The 18,848-nt window shown below is 62.6% G+C and overlaps 1 protein-coding gene across 1 annotated transcript in view; it reads right to left on the reverse strand.

Moving 5' to 3' along the window:
• Nucleotides 1-770: 770 nt before the first annotated feature.
• The window catches only part of CEMIP (cell migration inducing hyaluronidase 1), a 52,662-nt gene continuing 34,584 nt past the window's right edge, over nt 771-18,848 (reverse strand). The window contains exons 16-28 of the mRNA XM_049614181.1: nt 17,574-17,659; nt 16,545-16,676; nt 15,580-15,615; nt 15,343-15,498; nt 12,304-12,484; nt 11,057-11,272; nt 8,737-8,948; nt 7,909-8,094; nt 5,771-5,975; nt 5,516-5,602; nt 4,770-4,927; nt 2,499-2,599; nt 771-898 (exon numbers count right to left, since the gene is read on the reverse strand). Coding sequence (XP_049470138.1) covers nt 771-898; nt 2,499-2,599; nt 4,770-4,927; nt 5,516-5,602; nt 5,771-5,975; nt 7,909-8,094; nt 8,737-8,948; nt 11,057-11,272; nt 12,304-12,484; nt 15,343-15,498; nt 15,580-15,615; nt 16,545-16,676; nt 17,574-17,659 — 1,884 coding nt within the window. The remainder of the gene's footprint in view (nt 899-2,498; nt 2,600-4,769; nt 4,928-5,515; nt 5,603-5,770; nt 5,976-7,908; nt 8,095-8,736; nt 8,949-11,056; nt 11,273-12,303; nt 12,485-15,342; nt 15,499-15,579; nt 15,616-16,544; nt 16,677-17,573; nt 17,660-18,848) is intronic.

The following is an 18,848-nucleotide window of genomic DNA, read 5'->3' on the forward strand; positions in this document are numbered from 1 at the left end:
GCCGAGTCCTGACCCACCCGAGCACGCGGGATCCTGGCCCTGTCTTCTTCTGACCCCGCCCATCCTGTAGCCTGGGAGCCCGGACCCCAGGCCGGACCTCCCGCAGCTCTGCCCTCGCGGCCCAGGGCGCCCAGCCACACGGCACCCTCGCGTCTGCCGCTGGCTTCCGCCTGCAGTGTGGTCTCAGAACGCAGAGGGCCTCTAAAAGTCACCTCGTCCCCCCCCCCCCCCCCCCCCCCCCCCCCCCCCCCCCCATTCCAGGACCCGAGGCCTCCTGAACGGTCGGGTGAACCCTCCAGAGGCAGGGCTCGCCCGTCCCCCGAGGGGAGCTGGTCCCGTCCTGGCCGGCTCCATCTACACACCGGCTCCTGACCCCTCGAAGGTTGGTGTCTGCTCACGGCTCCCTCTCCCCCGAATCGACCAGCCTGCTGTGCGCGCCGGAGAGCGCGGGGTCTGTGAACGGCTGGGTCGGGGCTCCTGCCGCCAGTGCAGCTCGGGTCTCCTTGCGTGGCCCCCGCGCCCCCCCCACTGAAGAGGCACGGGTAGGAGAGAAGCACCCAAGAGGCTGCAGGAAGGAAGGTTTCCAGCACGGTCGGCTGCCCCCCCGGGGGCCTTCGGGAGACGCTGCAGTGGGGGCGGGTGGCCGCGCCAGGGTCTCTGACACCCTGCCCCCCGGCCCTTCCCAGGGGGAGCCAGCCGTCCCGCCTGGCCCGCGGCCAAGAGTCCACCGTCCGAGTCCACTGTGGAGCGACACGAGGTGGCTGGCGTCCTCACAGTTTCTTCTTCCTCACCACGGGGATGGGCACCACTTGGAAGATTTTGGCACCGTGGTCCTCAGTGTCCAGAGTCACCCAGGTGGGCCGGAAGCTCCCCTTGAAGCCAACGAACGCCATTTTCTCTGGAAAGCAGGGGTGAGTCACATGAACAGAAATCCCAAGAGAGTGGCTCCCGCCAGGGCTCCCATCGCCCTTCCCTGCAGGCATTTCCAGGCGCCCTCTCCCAGCCGCCCCGGGCTCTGCCCCCCCGGGAGCAGCTTTGCGCCCGATGACGTCATTTGCGAGGGGCACACAGGGTCTCACCCGAGCCTCCGGTCGGCCGTGCGGGGTGGTGGCCCTGCTTTGCACAGGAGGCCCCCCCGGGGCCCCGGCCGCCTTCGGGCTGAGCCTCTGATCACCAGCGAGTCCCTGCGCCTCTCTGAAGCCCAGTGTCCCCCGTCAGCCAGCGAGTCCCTGCGCCTCTCTGAAGCCCAGCGTCCCCTGTCAGCCAGCCAGTCACACGAGGGATGACGCTCAGCTACAGGACCTCTCCCAGCTCCAACATGCCGTGGCTTTGGAAGGACTCCGTCCGAGGGTTCAGAGTAAGTGGTGCAGCCAGACTAGACGTCTAGGCCCCCGGCCCCACGCAGCGAGCCCTGCCTTGCATTCGGAGCTTAACCGAGGGAGGGGCGTGAGGCTCTCTGTCCACACTCGGGATCGGCCCGGCCTGGCGGGCGGCACACACGTGCCACCTCGGGGAAGACGCCACTTAGATCACCTCACCTACGTCAGCTTTTGGCAACAGGGTCTTAGTTAAAAAGGCAGAGGCCCCAAGATGAGTCCAGGATTGAGCCCGAGAAGATACTTCTCTGTTCTTGGGGCTCTCTTTTGGCTCGAGGGAAGGGCCTTCAGGGCCTCCGGGCTTTCCCGTGGGAGCTGCCAGGAACTGACGTCCCACGTGACGGGCCACGAGCTTTGATGCTCCTCACAGGATGGCGTGGCAGCTGAGCTCCGGGTTAGAAGCGTTCGGATCCAAATTCTAATCTTGGGCAAGTTACTTAAGCGTCTGGTTCCACCCCAGACGGAAGCAACGGCACCGTGACCCGTGAACGCGCGGCAATCGCAGCGAGCTCAGCAGGTGCACAGCCAAGCACCACGCGTGGACCCCAGCGGACGTTAGCGTCTGCGGGCTTGTTCCGCCTCCCTCCCAGCCTCCCCTGGGCTCCGCGGTGACGGTGACGAGGGTCTTGCTGGGCGGGCTTCCCTGTGGGGTCTGCGCTGGGCTTCACCGCAAAAGCACCGAGGGACCTCGGACAAGCCGCAGCGATGCCTCGGGCTTTCGTTTCTCCATCCCTCCCTACCTGGGCGTACGAGTGTCCAGCCCACCAGAACATGGAGGACAAGGCAGAGCCCCGCCTGTCCCTGTAGCGGGAGCCGGGACGGGGGCAGATCAAGCCACTTTCCTGCTGATGCTTTGGTTTAACAAGGGGAGGGGGCCCGTGCTGAGCGGACGGGTGAACAACTCAGGAAGTGGCTTCCCGTGTCTGGTCACACGTTGGGAGGAGGCTGCTGGCGTGTAGGGATGGTGAACGGGCGGCATCCGGCCTGCACATTCCGGAAGGCCACCTAGTGTCGAGGACCCTGGGGTCTGGTGGGGAGCACTGTGGTCTCGGCAAGAGGTAGCAGCAGCCTGCACACCAGGCATCTGGACTTACGTGTAGACCCCTGGTATGGATCGCTTACCTTTCAACCTGAGGTTCTTATCTGCGCCGAGCTTTTCTAACACTCGGGTCCACAGGCCCCTGGAAGTGTATCGTCCCTTCGACACCACGAGCACGATGGAGCTGTACAAGAGGAGGTGTCAGAGGCCAGGAGGGGAGAGCAGGTAAGGTGGGGGCAGTCAGCAGCGCCCAGAGGCCCGGCTGCGGGTTTGGGGAAAGGCCACCTGTCCCTCGTGCCGAGCGGACCAGCTCTTTCCGTGCTTGACCCACATCCCGGCCTCCCTCCCACACATCTGGCCGCAGTCGGCACCCGGGGACCTCCCCACACCTGCTCTCAGCTCGCTCGCTGCCTGCACATGTGTCTGTCCCCGGAGAGGACGGGGTAGGTGCACAGAGGAGGGACCTCGGCTTGCGTTTATTAACGCGAATGCGCTCAGCCCATTGGGTTGGGACCAGATAGAAACATGGCGGGAGAACAAGCCAGAAGCTGGGGTCACCGCGTGCTTGGGGAGCGTTAACCTCCACGTTCACGTCACTTTCTGCTCGGTTTGCACATGGGAGATTGGGGCGAGTTTACTAGGCCCAAAGGGAGTCGTGCTCGGAGGCGGGGGGCAGGGGCCTGGAGCGAGGCGTGTGCCCAGCCGGACGGGCCCCGACTTGCAGAAGCCCAGCTTGGGGGCCCGGCGAGACTCTCTGCTCCCGGCCTTGGTCGTGTTCAGGCCCACATGTTGGGAACACAGCCTCACGGTGGCAGACTCCGCGGGGCCGGGACAGACAGGCGAGGTGAGCACCTCCCCCCCAGGAATAGCAGCCCAACGGGCTCCCGGCTCACATCTCACAGGAATCCCATAACCACAGACCACAGTCCAGACGCGGGAAAACCAGACAGGGTTCTGGAAGCCGCAGTCACCCCCGTTTGTGTCCCTTCGGGAGCAGAAGGAACACCCTTCAGATGCACCGGGCTCATCAGCCCTAGGGACAGGGAGGGGAGCTGGGGCTGCCTGGGGACGAGGCCCCAGGGGACGGCAAGGTGAAGCCAGCAGAGAGAGGGAGCATCGCACACTTGTTCTCGGCACTGGGCTCGGGCGCCGTTCCCAGGAGGCCATTTCGTCATCGTTCCAGTTCGGAGGAAAAGCTCACGTCCCTTTGGCACAGCTAGGCCTCGCCGCTCGGGAGAACCCAGACAAAGGTCGTGCCCTCTAGACTGGGCTCTGGGTTAGCTCCCAGGAGCGGGACGCAGACGGGGCTCCTCGTGCGTCACAGCATCCTGATGGGGCCAGAAGCCTGCACGCTCAGAGGTGTCCCTGTCTGCCCCGTATGGGACTGTCACGGCCTGTGAATGCCTACACTCGTCAGCACAGGGTATGGTGGCAGGGCAGAGGCCGCTCCGACAAGCCACCCGGAATTCCCACCGTGCCAGGTCGTGGCCCCTGAGAGCGAGTTGTACCCCCCGTTTAGCGAGAAACGCAAAACCGAGTTAGACGTGGCCCCGACGCGAGGAAGCGCGGGCCCTCGCCCGGGAGCGGCCGCGTCCCCGGGGCTGCTGAGACTCGTGTGTTAGTAGAGGCAGAACTTTGTGGTTGCGTTGGAAGAGACCTCACCAAAGAGGTGCGCGTTAGATTGGGAAGGTGCCGGGAGTTACCAGGGATTTCTAGGAAAGGGCACAGGAGGTGCTGGGGGGAATTCAAGCCAGCAGCTGGCAGGGAGGCCGGGTCAGGCTGGGGCGGCAGAGGCCTGGCCCGTCAGGAGGTTGAGCCGGAGGGCCTGCTTCGCAGCCACAGACGGGCCGGGCCGGAGGGTGAGCGGGCAGGTGGGGGTCCGGGACCCGGTCAGAGGAGGAAGGAATAGGGGAGTCACGCAGGAAGCCCAGACCGTGGTCCAGCCGTCTGCAAGGTTCAGGCCCACGAACCGAAACACGGTGAACGGGAGGAGGGGCCGGGCTGGGAGGCGACAGCCAAGGGCGAGGTTGGGTTCCACGGGAGACTTGTAGCCCGTCAGACGTGGCCGTGCCGGGAGAGGTGTGGGCCGGAGAACTTAAGAGCCACCGGCACTTGGATCGCATCGAAAGCGTGGGCGGGGTGAGGTCATGCTGGGAAAGCGTGTCGTGGCCGGGGAACGAGGCCAGGGCCAGGCTTCCCACTTGTAAGCGGGCAGCCCGGCCGCCTCGGCCTGACCTACATTCGCCGCCCCGCGCCCGTTAGGTCGTCAGAGGCGCGGGCAGACCTCGAACGTGCCCTCGGCGCCCCCAGACCGGACGCGATGGGGTGGGGGGGGGGGACACGCGCAGACTCACTTGTCGGGGATGGCCGCCACGTGACTGAACAGCTGCCACGGGACGCCCTGCAGCATGGTGCTGCCGAAGCTCGTGTGGCTCACCACGTGCCCGCGGCTGCCGTCGATCGCCACCATCTGGATGCCGTCCTCGGAGCTGGGGTACCTCGTCCCGTCCACCTGCAGGCCCAAAGCAGCACAGCTGGGAGCGGGCTCGGGGCGCCCACGTGGACCCTGAAGCCGGGCGGTCCGTGCAGCCGCTCAGAGCACAAAACCCTCTCCGAGCGGCTCTCCGGGGCCCTCTGTGTGGGTGGGCGCTGGGAAAGGGACCTTACTTGGCTGCAAGGTCTGCGCGGATGCGATTAAGTTAAGGATCTTGAGATGAGGTCATCCTGGATTTAGGGCCCGTCCTAAATCCGGCGATGGGTGTCCTCGTAGGAGGAAGGAAGGGGCGGTGTGGGGCCCAGACACCCAGGGTGAAGGCCGTGCGAGGACAGAGGCCGATGCTGGGGGCGGGGGGGGGGGGGCACGTCCACAACCCGGGGGACGTCAGCAGAGGCCTCGGGCAGACGGTCTCAGAGCCTCCGGGGGGACCCGGCCCTGCCGAGCCCCCGCTTTGAGGCTTCCGTCCTCCAGGATGGCCAGAGAACAAGTTTCTTTTGTGGCGGGCAACCCTGGCTTGTGGTCGTCGGTGACAACAGCCCCGGGACATAACACCGCCTCCCCCTGCGGCCAAGCAGCGCCCCTGCAGGGGCCGGAACCACTCACCTCAATGTAAGCCGCGTCGCTCAGGAGGTGGAAGAAACGCTCCCTGGAACTCTGCATCTTCACCTCCAGGAAGCGGTCCTTTGTCTTCTGGAAAGCAAGTAAGACCGGCTGCCCTGGCTGGGTTGGGGGTGCCACGGGCACGGCCTGACGGGGGCAGCCGCCCCCCTCGCCTCCCCGCACCCCTGGCCACCCCGGGACCGGACGGGGGGGGCCGAGCGGGTGTCCAGAAGGGGCCCTAACGTGACGGCCGCTCACCAGCTGGGCGCCACGGAGCTTCCTGGGCATCGGCACGTCCACCACCGCTCTCTCGGCGAACCTGGGGTAGGCGGTGGCCGTGCAGTCGCTGATGCCCGCGTTCTTGGGGATCAGGGCCTTGATCCTGATTCGCTCGCAGCCTTTCACGGAGCAGAAGGCGAACCTCTCCCTCTCGTTCTGGGCTCTCAGCTTCAGGAACAACAGCCTGCATGCGGGGACCGCGGCCGGGCTCGCTCATGCGTTCGCCACCCTCCTCCCCCTCTGTCTTCACGTCACCTCCCAAGCCCCACGCTGGCCCCCGCGGTGAGACCCACGGGCCTTATGAGATGGCCACCAGGCCGTGTCTGCCACGGGGTCACGTGTGGTCCGAGAGAGAAACGAGCACCCAGGCGTCAAAGCTCGCAACGCCAACGGGGACCGTTTTCTGGGCACGTGCCCTATGCCACGCTCCGCGCAGGCCGTGAGTGGACACACCATCTCGCTTAACCCTCAGACGGTCCCGTCCAGTAGGTGCCGTCACCGCCCCGCTTTCTCAGATTCCGAGCGGCTGACTGACTCGGGACCACACAGGAGGACGGTCACAGAGCTGGGCCACCCCGTCACTGTGCCTGGTGAGGCGAGCCTTCCTCACTATACTTTTCTCGAAACTGCATCTTTTCCCTGATTGTTGGACAGGACTAGACGCCGCGGGGGTGGTGCAGGGGGTCGGCCGACGAGGAAACCGAGGCACTAACTTAGGACTTGTCACCATTCCTCTTGCTGAGAAACGACCTTCCAGGCTGACTCCCATGCCTGCAGCATTCGAAAGGCTGTTCCCGTGCCGACCCCTCTCTGGGAGCCACCTGCGCCCGGACGGCCCGGCGAGCTGGGTTCCCGCCATGATGCCATGACCTCCACCCACCGTCGCACAGCCGGTCGTGCCAGGGAAGCACCTGGACGCGCAGAGGGGCCGATCGAGACTTCAGACGGGCCCCAGGTATCGGGAAAGCCCAGTGCTTTGGGTCCTGTAACCCGGCTCGCAGCCCCCAAGGGTGTCACCGAATTAAAGCACAGCCTAATCACCACCAGGCACTGACGGTGGGTGTGGAGGTTGGCCTGCAGAGGCTGGGCTCCCCGGTCCGCCCCTCCATACCCTGAGTCTTGGGGGGGGGGGCTGGGGGGCGTCCGCGATTACGCGGTGCCTCCTGGGGCCGGCAGGCACACCTGGGGACTTTGTCGGTTGGCGCTGTCCTCCAACGGTTCCATCAGCCTAAGTCTCTGTTCCCTCTTCACCTGTGGCCTTGTCTGCCCCACGAGTGGTTTAGAATTTATGTGAAAATCGGGTGCTATTTATTTCCCCCCCAAACCTAGCATTTTACTAATGCCTCTGATTTTCAAATTCTAATTTTTCTCTCATCAAATTGATAAAACCATGTCTGAGAGAGAGAGAGAGAGTGCTCCTGCTAGGTATTTCCTTATCGCTGATTGCAATCAAGAGAGGGAACACGGCCATCAAGGGATCCTTTACGGCCACTCCCTAGGGGGATGGCTGTAAGCGGCCTCACCGCTCGGACATTGTTGGCATTCCGGAGGCGTTGGACTTACTCTCTTTTTCAGGGAGGGGACCGGACAGCTCCCTATTCTCCACAGACACTCCATCCCTGTCATCCCTCCACTGAGCAGCGCCTAGTGCCATCCAGCAAAGGGTGAGTGACGGCTTTGGGGACAGGTGGACCCGGGTTCGAAACGAACCGTGCCAAGGTTGTGCCGTGGCCTCTGGGCAGGACCCTGCTATTTCCTCTGTCCCTTCTTTGTCCCCTTCTGGACGAGGGATGATGTCATCTGCTCCCCCTGGCTTGGGAGGACCCGAGGGAACGGACCGTGTCTCCTCCGTTTAAGGAAAAGCTGCTTTTGCTTTTTGCCTGAAATGGGCCTATTTCCTCCCATCCCCGTGTACATTCACGAATATTTACCCCCAGCTTAGCAGCTTGGAAAATGTCACTGGCGGATGGAACCTGAGTTCGGCCCCTGAGTCGAAGCCCCTGGGAAAGCGTTCTCCGTCAACGGCAGGTAACCCGGTGGGGGTTGGCCTGCTGGGAGGGCCAGGGACGCGGCCCGGGGCCGAGCCGCCCTCCCGCGGCCACGGCGGGGGTCCTCACCCTGAGTCCTCGTCCCAGTAGTAGTGGCCTCTGCCCGTAAAGCTCTGTTCCACCTTGTCCATCTGGAGGGTCCGCACGAAGGTGCCCGTCTTGGATGTCTGCTTCAGCAGGCGGTTGTGGACGTCGGACAGAATGGAGAAGGACGTGCCGCGGGGGTAGCAGAACCCCACTCGGATCCAGTCGCCCCTAGAGGCGGGGGGAGGGGTCAGGCCACAAGCAAGGGCGTCCGGGCCACAGAGAGTCTGGGGCCCGCCTGGAGAGAGACCAGAGAATTCTCCCCCAGACGGCACCTCCGTTTCTGCTGGGGGGGGGGGGGGGGGGGGGTAACCATCCGGCTGCCAAGTGTTGGGGGCGGGGAGCGTGGCTGGCGGGGCGAGGGGCTCCCTGGGCGCCGCCCGGGCCTAGGCTGGGGTGCTGCCCTGCAGCTCAGCCCCTCCTGGTCCAGCTTGGTCTCAGGGCTCATTTCATCTCTTTCGGTGTCATTTTCTACATCTGCTTGGCGTCCGTGTCCCAGGAGCACGTGACAAGTGACAGGCACAGACAGCGCCCGAACATTGACGCCGGAGGCCAGATCCGGGCGGGAATGCTGTCGTGCTGCACCTCGAGGGGACGCTGGCCCCCGCTCCCACGTGGGGCGTAGGGAGGCCCGCGGAGCCAGGCTTTCTGCCTGAGCCCGGCCGCGCCCGGGGCAGGGGGGCTCCGCCCCGGGGCTCAGATTCTGGACTACTGGGTGCCCTCGGCCCCTCTGCAGGGGTGACGTGGGCCGGCCTGCGGTCCCGAGGCGTCACCGCTGCCTGGGGCTCCGTCGGAGCGGCTGCGCCCACTTACTTGTTGAAGTTGATGAGCCAGATGGCCAGCTCGGCGGGCGCCGGCTGGTCCCAGTGCACGGTGTAACCCTTCTGCAGGGCGACCACCGGCTGGTACTGCTGGTAATGGGTGCTCCGGGCCAGGGCCCCCTCCAGGTGGAGGGGGCGGCTGGGGAAGTCGTTCTTGATGATCTTCATCCGTAGGTTGCTGGTCTTGTAGGCCTGAATGTACATCTTTTAGGACCCGAAAAGGAAACACGACAGGACAGTTACAAGGGATTATTCCAGAGCGTCTGGTTAACATCTGACAACGGGCCCCGCTTTCAAAGGAACGTTCTCGAGGAGCCCTTTTAAGGATGCGTGAATGGACGGCTGGGGGTGCGGCCATCGCCGTTCTGCGCGATCCCGTGGACACCTTCTCAACAAAGGGCTCCGTCTGGGACACAGCGGTGGAAACACGGGAGGAGTCTCCTTAACAGTCAGATGGCAGACTCCGGGGAAGGGAAGGGAGGGGACGCTCGGGGGAGGAGAGCGAACTGGCTAATCCTGTGCGCGCAGCCCCCTCGCCCCCGCTGCTGTCCTGCCTGCGTCTGGGAGGCAGCTTTGGGCACGCTCCTTCTCTGTCTGCCTCCCGAGGTCTGGCCCCCATGGCCAGGCCCCGTGTCACTACGCCCTGCACGAAGGAGTGCCGTCTTGCTTCAGAGAAGTCCCTGAAAGCAAGACTACGAGCTCTCGGGTCCCAGGGACCCAAGAGCTGCGTTGTTTTGGGCCCGCCTCGGTGGAAATCTTGGCGTCCTGCCCTGTGGCACGGCCCCTGTGCAGGTGACACCACCGTGGCCGTGGCCAGCACAGTAGCACAAAACTGGGCACGTGGGAGGGAGGGGTGGTCTCCCCAGTACTGCCTACGGGATGGAAAGAGGAGCTTCGGCTGCCCGTGGCACGTGGCCGTCCCGAGAACCAAAGCTTTAAGGGTATGTTACAGCACGGCGAAAGCTGTAAAGGGAAGGGGGGGAGATTATGAGTAATAATGAAGCAGTAGCTGGTCAGGAGAACTGGGCAGGTGCTGACAAAGCTTTTGCACAGAAGACAAGCCCCGTGTGGGAGAGACAGGGTGCGGGGGAAGATCCAGGCCTGGTTTCGCCAGCACCCTCGCCTCCCTGTGCCCACCTGGCCCTGTGGCCCCTTCCCCTCTCTGGCACCAGCTCTCTCTCCCGCCTCTCCCGGACCCCAGGCCACCTTCCGGCTCCTTTCTCACCCACCCTCCAGTCCTGACGTCCACAGTGTCCGCCTGTATGGTGGTCTTGAGGACAGCTTCTTCATACACGTCCCCTGCCGGCCCCGGGACTCCCCTCCTACTTTAATGCTGCCGTTTTCCTGGCTATCTTCCCTCTTGCTCGTTTATTCACCATCAGCCAAATAATAGCTAATGCCAGCATCGTAATAGCTAGCTGGTATTTTCGGCTCTGTCGTGTCCCAGGTGCTGTTCCCCACGACGGCCATTGGCCACATGTGGCCCCCGAGCCCCGGAAACGTGACCGGTGTGGCTGAGGACCCACCTGGGTTTTAAATTTTGATTCATTTAAACCCCAAACCCAAAGCAGTGTAAGAGATTTTCCCACTGCACGTGACTTTATCCTTTTGGGGAGGTAGGACTAGCTTTCACTTCGTCGAAAATCTGCATCCAAACTGAGCGGGCTCGAAGTGGAAACCGTGTCGTGGATTTCAAAGACTTAGAGGAGGAAAAATTACATCCAGGAAAAGTACCTCACTAACGATTTTTATAAATCGATTGTGTGTTGAGATGATAGGATTTTGAGTACACTAAGTTAAAATATATCATTACGATTAATTTCCCCTGTTTCTTTTTCCTTTTTCACAGGGCCTCTGGAAAATTTAGGACCACGGGGCTGGTTTGCGTTACATTTCCGGCGGGTGGGGCCGGCGAGGCACTTTGCATCCGTCATATGAACCTTAGGCCCGCAATCTCAGAAGGAGGTTCGACTATTATCCTGATTTCACAGATGAGGACACTGAGGCTCCAACAGTCACCCACGGGTCTGGTTCCACATGTGTCCGCGTCTTTGCACTGACTCCAGGCACTGGGGCCTGACTTGAATCCGAGCGACCTCCCAGAGCCCTCCTCCTAGGCATTCTGCTTTCTGCCTGCAACGTGGTTTTCACTTTGATTTTTTGAAAATGCTACCGGGTGGGGAGGAGAAAGAAAAAGGAAAAGAGGAGGAGGAAACCTGACTCTCTCTCTGATCGGCATGGAGCCGGGCATACGGCAGGCGCTCGCTCCTGCTGAGGGGCTGGTGACACCAGGGGTGCCCTTGCTTCCCCACCTGTGCGTAGCGCCCGCTGCAGATGGCCCCTCTCCAGTCGGGGACGTTGATGCAGTCCGGGTGCCGGACCAGCCAGTTGTCGTCCTTGGTGAGGTAGGACCCCGGGTACTCGGACACAGAGCCGTCGACATCATGGAACACGGACGTCTTATCCCCATCCATGTCCAGCTGGTTGAACCAGGGCCCCGGCTCTCCGAAGAACACTCTGGAAGTAATCTAAACAGAGCGCCGGGAAGCGAGGCTGGGCCAGAGGCGAAGGGAGACTGCAGCCCGCTCACCGGCCTCCACTCCAGACCCAACGCATTCATTTGGCCTCTGCTCACACGAGGCCTGGCTGCTGTGGGTGACCCTGGAGAGTGCTCTGAGGCGCGGGCTCAAAGCCTGCAGAGAGGAGGGGGCACAGGAGTGTGTGTGTGCGCGCGCATGCACAAGTGTGAGAGGGGGAGAGAGGTGTGTGCATGAGAAAGCACACACACGTGGGGCAACGTGTGAGAGAGGACCGTGTGCTGCGTGTCTAAGAGGGGGGTGTGTGCACCTGTTTGAGGAGGACAGTCTGTCGACACTAGCCCGTGGCGGGCTCTGTGACTGACCTCCCCCAGGCCTCGGTGGCCCGAGTAAAGAAATGAAGTCACAAGTTCTCACGCCTTTCCCTTCAGCCCCCCGGCGCGAGGCAGACGGGCAAAGGGCAAGACCAGAGGGGAGGAGAAGGAAGAAAGTTCTGGGGGATCCAGAGCCCAGACAAAGCAGCCCAGGTCCCTCCCAGCCTCAAAGTGCCACCCTCTGTCCCGCCCTCCTCACCCCCAGCTCTTCATTGGCACCTGTCTGTGCCCAGGAAGACCCCGTTTGTGGTGCCCTCTCAGAGAGACACGAGCGCCTTGGACACCCTGGGATTGGAGATTAATGGACCAACCCAGGTGGCCCTGTCAGAAGACTCCATGTTCAAAACCGAGGCCTGTGGAGAAACAGCCCCAGGACCTTGCGTCTGGAGGGAGGCTGTGCTGAGGCTCGGGGGGGTTCGGGGCAGGGTGAGGGCAAGTGGGACGCAGCCAGACCCGACCTGTAGGGCAACCTACACTTGTACTTTTCCAGCTTGGATGCAGACGGGCTGGGGCGCGGCCCAGCCTGCTTGGAGGAAGTCGTTCGCTCCCTGCGGTGGTGGCAACGGCTCAAACTCCAGCCCCGGGGGACTTGTGAATCACCACCCGAAGTCTGGATTTGCCCAGAGCCTGCCCCAGCACCTCACTCACCGGGACATCCTCAAAGGCAATGTTGGTCACATTGTTATGGGGGCAGCTCTGCCAGGCGTTGTTCAGCCGGAAGGCCAGGGCACTGGTGTGCCGGCCCTCCAGGGCCACAAACTTGCGGAAGGTGCAGTTCTGGATGTTGATGGGGCCGTCATAGAACTGAATTCCTCGGATCGGAAAATTCCTACAGAGTTAAGGAAGTGAGAGGTCAGCCTGTTGGCCACGTTACGCCACCGAGTTGTTTGCACCCTTCAAGGCGATGGAAACAGAGACTTTCTGGGTAAACCGTCCTGATCCCCACCTCCTGCCACTCCTCGCTGCAGGGCATTATTGATTCATTCATCAGTTCATGAGAAAGTATTTATAGACACGGTAAATGTCAATAAATGCTAGATGACTTGATGGATGGAAGGAAGGTTGGATGGATGGATGGATGGAAGGAAGGTTGGATGGATGGGTAGATGGATGAAAGGAAGGAAAGAAGGAAGAATGGATGGGTGGGTGGATGGATGGATGGAAGGAAGGAAGGGTGGGTGGATGGATGGATGGATAGATGAAAGGAAAGAGAAGGAAGGATGGATGGGTGGATGGATGGAAGGAAGGAAAGAAAAGGAAGGAAAGAAGGAAGAATGGATGGGTGGGTGGGTGGATGGTAGGAAGGAAGGAAGGGTGGGTGGGTGGATGGATGGAAGGATAGATGGAGGAATGGATGGATGGATGGAAATGTGTTTAGTTGCTGGCTTGGGGGTTGGGGAATCGTCCTCTATTCAAACACTTGCCCCAGTTTTTCCATCCTGTTAAGAGTCATTGGGTAAATACCATAAATACTCTGTAGAATGCCAGTATTGTGTCCCTTGGGAGACTAGAGCCATTAGTCATTATTTAGTCTCAGTTGCCATAACCATTTAATCAGATTAAGACCCAAATGGGTTTCCTCTGAGTAAGCCTTTCAATTGTGAATCTGTTGGGTCTGGAAAACAGGCGAGGGGGAAGACCGAACGGAAGGGGATGATGCTGTAGCGAGATAACGCGCGTGACCTTTCAGAGCATGTAACCCTACAGGAGCGGCAGGCCCCACTGGGAAGGCAAGACTGTGGGCTGTCAAAGGACCCCAAGAAGGCTCCGATCTCCAGGAGTCAGGGAGAGGATGGGAGGCGGAGGTAGAAAGGACCGGAGAACGGGCAACTTGGCTCAGCAGAGGGCGGGGACTCAGAGACTCCTCTCCTCTGCCCTCGGACTCCTGCACGGGGCCTGGCAAGGGCCAGCTGGGCTTCTTGGTGACCCTGAATCTAGGCCGGTTTGTTCTGGAAGCCCAATGTGCATGGTTCTGCTGGTATCTGTGCCTCTGGGCCAGGTCCCCTCCTTCCACAGCTGGCATGAAGGAGGGAGGGCAGAAAGAGGGAAAGAAGCATAGAGAAGGGTCTGTCCCTGGGAGGATACACCGCAGCCCCCCGTCTTCTACCTGGGGCTCCCCTCCCCACATGCAGGTCCCCCGGGAAAGCCCGGATCACACCAGCCTTGGTGTGTGCCTTCAGTCGACACCAAGGACTTCCCGCGTTTCTGCATCTTTAAAAGCAGTCGATTCGCGTTGGTGCCTTGAATCCTGGTTCTCAGGGGGTGCTTCCGGGCACTGTTCAAGTTAAGGCATCTTGGGAACCAGCCACTCTTACTGGCTGTGTATGCAAAGCGTATGCTTACTTTTCATCTAAGCCCAACCCAGGACCATTGCGGACGAATCCCTCGTGACCAGGAGGACACGGTCCCTGCTCACAATCGCCGCGTGAGGGACTTGCCTGGTTCAGCAGAACTGTCGGGCCTCCATAAACAAACTCAGCCCTGAAAGTCATCAGAACATTCCGGCCCCGGAGGGCTGGTAACTCTCAGCAAAAAAAGGCCCAAGTACGCAGATCCAGAGTTACTCATAAACACCATCCAAAGGGGCTGGTCTATCGCTGCGACCAGAGACCAGGGCTCCCAGACCACTTGCGCCAAAGGAGGCCGTGGTTCTGTCCGCAGAATCTTTGCAAAGGCGCACGTCCACTGGGGTGGGAGCTCCGGGCCCGTGTCCTGCCCACAGAGGCAGGGATTATATTTCCCCGGAGAAAGGCTGGGGGGAAGCTCTGGGGGCAGGAGGGCTCTCGGCTCTCGGGGAGCAGACCCCCGTGCGTCTGCCCGGCTCAGAGCCTGGCCGTCGGGTTTGGGTTCACGTCTGAGCAGAATCACCATCAGACGGGGGACAGACGTCTCAGACGGGGGACAGACGTCCTCACACCGACCCAGCTGAGGCTCCCTCGGGAACTGACCGAGCCCCTCTGCTCTGTGAACTGGTCAGCTCTCCCGGTCCCCCCTCCTCCAGCCGCCTGGCCAGCCTCCCCCCGCTTTGCCTGAAACACCTTCTGCAACAGAGAGCCCGGGACCCCTCAGGACAGCCCTACGGTTCTGCTGACGAACAGGCCTGGCCGTCAGACAGTTCTTCCCGCACTAAACTCCTTCTAACCGTGGGGCCCATGGGGAATGAGTTCCATCTTGTAAGCGTCTGGAAGCCCCGACCACGTGTGACGTCGCCTCCCGTGCTGGTCCCCCTCGTCTGACCCCTGAACTCCTGACCGGAGTTCCCAGTCTGCGTGTGACACGGCGCTGGGCTCTGTCACCTTCCTGGGTATCGTCCTCCAAGCGTGCTTTGGCCCATCTCTCTCTCCCCCGACCCCAGAAGTGGGTGCAATGCTCCGAGTAGGGTGCTATCAGAGGAACCCCCGGCCACGGACCCCAGACACCGTAGCCTTAGAACCACCCCGTGCATCTGGACCATCAGGTCCCCCTGCCGACTGCCATTCGACACTGAACGCTTGATTTCTCTCTCCCGCTCTAGACCTCAGCCCACCGCCGGCCAACCTCCCTCGTTTCAGTGACTCCTCTGACTGGTAACTGACAGGGGGGTTCACAGTCGACAGGCGGAGGTCTCCCATGAGCATCATTCCGTCTGTGGCTGCCACTCGGCTTAAGGCACGCAGGACGAGGAAGCCTCCGCAGCTGCAAACCTACTGGCCTATAGGGAGGGTCCTCCCGCTGTGGTCCAGGCCGCCGGGGCCCCAGATCCTGTTGTCCATCATCTCTGTCCCCACGTTGCCACTCTCGCCGACGAACAGGCTGTTCTTGATCTCCTGCTTGGAGCCATCATCATACGGGAAGGTCCCGCCGCTGTGGGGAGGAGGCGTCTGGAATGAGCCGTCCGCAGCCGGCTTCCCGCACAGGGCTCGGCACGAGGACAGCTGCTCTTACCTGGCCAGAGTCAGGCCGATGCCGTTATCAGCGAACCTGGGGACGAGAGCGGACGGTCAGAGCCTGCCCTCGCGCCACGGCCAGGGACGTGGCCGAGGGCGGGACGCCTCCCTGTCCCTGGCGTCACATGTGGATACCGTGTGGGGAAGGGGCTGCGGGCTCTCCCACCCTGCGCGGCAAGCTCGCCTCCTGCTCGACGTCCGCTCGCGGACAGTGGCCTCCAGCATTGCCCCCACGCTGCTGACTCCAGGGCTCGTGGGAGGTTGGATCAGGGGGACGTGAAGGACCTCGCCACTCTCGGGGCCGGCCCCGGGTGACGGCGGGGTACGTGCGGGCGGGTTGCACTCCCCTTAGCCACGCCCACTCCCATTTCAGCCACAGCGGGAAGGACAGACGGACGGCTGGTGCCACGTCTCCCGGGGAGGCAGGTAGGCGCCGGCCCCGGGGCCCCCGGGGGCCCGGGAAGGGCGGGACCCGGTGTCACAATTGCGCTGTGGCCCTGCTTTGGCGTCCCAGGAGTTGAAATTTCAAGCCCCGGTCCAACCGCTTCCTAGTTGTGTGACCTCCCGGGAAAGTCACTGAGCTCAGCCTCAGTTGACCATCTCTAAAAATGGAGATAATTTGCATCTTTGAGAAGCACAGTGAGGAAGGAAGGCAAATGAGGATGCTGCACGCAGCAGGTGCCCGGGACATGCTGGCCTTCTCTTCCTTCCCTCCTTCCGACGACTGGCTCCGTGGCCCGAGAGAGCCTCACCCCGTGGCAGGCACGACCCCCAGTACCCGGCATGTGCTGTTTTCAGGGGTCTCGGGGGTGGGGGCGGGTCGCTGCCTCTGCCTGGCCGGGGACTGACCAGAAGGCCGACGTCCGTGTGCCTGTTTCCTCCCTGCCCCGCTCTCCCCTCCCCCATGCGGGGGAGGCACCCCCCACCCCGTCCTCGTGTCAGGACCCCGTGCCCGGTCCTCACCGGCAGCTGTCCAGCCACACGTCCCCGCCGCGCAGCCAGGCCCCGTGGTCCTGGTTCTTGTAGGCAGTGAAGTGTTTGATGATGGCCGGCTCCCGGGGCTTCAGCGGGTCGGCATCCTGATGAGGGCTGTACCTGGAGCACGCCACGGGGAGGGCACAGGTGGCCGTGTCGGGGGGACGCCTCAGCCGACCCCCCTCTGGGCCGAGAGCTTCTCTCCGCACACACAGAAGCGAGGAGTCCTTCCTCCAGGGCCCCAGCCCCACGCAGGCTACAGACAGGCCACTGCTCTCGTCCGTGGGCACCGAGGAGCCCCCACCCCACCCCGCCCGGGGGGGGGGGTGGTCAAGGCACAGCGCGAACTGGCGGGGCCCCACCCCGGCGTGCGGTATGGCCCCTGGAAGGAGAGTGAGCTGCCCAGCGGCCTGGTAACCTGGGGGGCCCTTGGCCTAAAGCCTCTTCCGGAATCCAGCTCGTTGGCTACAAAACGGGGCACGGAGCCCAGCTGCTCAGTGTGTCCGGACCAGCAAAAGCCACCCGTCGGCATTATCACGGACCCTAGTGCCACCCACTTCCGACGTAGACCGACGCCTCGGTCTCTAAAGGGCGCTGGTGTTTCTAATACCCTCGAGGTGTCGATGGCACCCGTGGAAAGCAGCCGCTGGCCTTCGGCTGAGCTCTGGATTGTTCTGGATTGCTTTGTGGGCACAACCCGCACGTCCCTTTAGACCTCGGCCCAACCCAGTCCTACCGACCGTGCAGGTACTGGCTTTGCTGAGGGATCCGGGAACCTCTAGAGATTTCTGTTTCCCTTCGGCTGCTGTAGCATAAACCCTAATTCAGTCTTTGCCCCGCTCGGGCTTTCCGCATCGGACCCCCAGCAGCTAGCTCACGGTCCAGGACGTAGAAAGTGCTCACCAGACACTGACGAGTGAGTGAGCGAACGAGCGGATGAACGAATGAATGAGTGGAGAGGACGGGGCTGGGTCAAGAGGTCAGCAGGGAGGGTGTGCGTCCCCACAGGTCATCTACCTGGCAGAGATGATGGACAGGAAGGGCCGCTTGTCCTTGGCAGAGGCCTCCGTAGTTTTGACCCCGTTGTCAATGATCATGCCCGCCTGCGGGGGAGGAGACGGTCAGGGACGCGGCCACGGCCACGGCAGGTGGCAGGCACCTCGTCACGCCACGCACACTCTTAAACGTTCCAGTAACGCCGGCTCTGCTCTCAGGACGCATTAGTGGAGGCAAGGGGTCTGCAGTGAGGGAGGGGAGGAGCCCACGCTTCTGCTCTGCTCAGGGCGAATCTGAGGTGTTCACGAAGGAACCAAGAGGTCTGGGGGCTAAGTGTCTTGTCCAGGGCCACGGAGCTAAGTCCGTGACCAGAAGTCACCTTGCTTTGGGCGGTTACAAGCCCAGGCCCAACGTCAGGGGCTACGGGAAGTGTGTCTGGTGATTTAAAGGAAACACTGCACTTGAGACCCCTCCCCTGGGGCAGGGGTCTCGGTTCCTCCCACTGGACTCTCGGCCTCCAGGGAAGGCCCGAAGGCAGGTTCCCAGGTTCCCTTCTTGAGTAGCTGAGGCCACTCTGGCTAGAACATTCTTCAAGGGACTGACAGTGAGGCAGTGGTGGCGTGAGTAGAACATGAGGGGCTGGATCCCCGCTGCTCGCTCATGGGCCGTGACCTTCACCCTGCAAGCCTCAGCTGTGGCCTCCACAAGCCGGGCTACGAACACCGATTTCAGAGAATATGGCGGGAGGCTCGGTGCTGGCCCCGGTGGACGCCCCATACCAGGACCCTCGCTCACTGGGCACAGGGTCAGGGCTCACTGGAGGGGCACCGAGACTGGGGGCCCTCGCCCACTGGTTACGGGGTCAGGCCTCACTCGGGGGGCACCAAGACTGGGGACCCTTGCCCGCCGGGTGCAGGGTCAGCGCTCACTGGAGGGGGCACTGTGCCCGGGGACCCTCGCCCACTGGGCACAAAGTCAGGGTTCACTGGAGGGGCACTGTGCCTGGGGACCCTCGCCCACTGGGCACAAAGTTAGGGTTCACTGGACAGGGCACTGTGCCTGGGGACCCTCGCCCACTGGGCACAAAGTCAGGGTTCACTGGAGGGGCACTGTGCCTGGGGACCCTCGCCCACTGGGCACAAAGTTAGGGCTCACTGGACAGGGCACTGTGCCCGGGGACCCTCGCCCACTGGGCACAAAGTCAGGGTTCACTGGACAGGGCACTGTGCCCGGGGACCCTCGCCTGCTGGGCACAAAGTCAGGGCTCACTGGGGGCGGGTACCTCACCCTGCCACC

Source organism: Panthera uncia, assembly GCF_023721935.1.
Source record: "Panthera uncia isolate 11264 chromosome B3 unlocalized genomic scaffold, Puncia_PCG_1.0 HiC_scaffold_2, whole genome shotgun sequence".
Classification (NCBI taxonomy): Eukaryota; Metazoa; Chordata; class Mammalia; order Carnivora; family Felidae; genus Panthera; species Panthera uncia.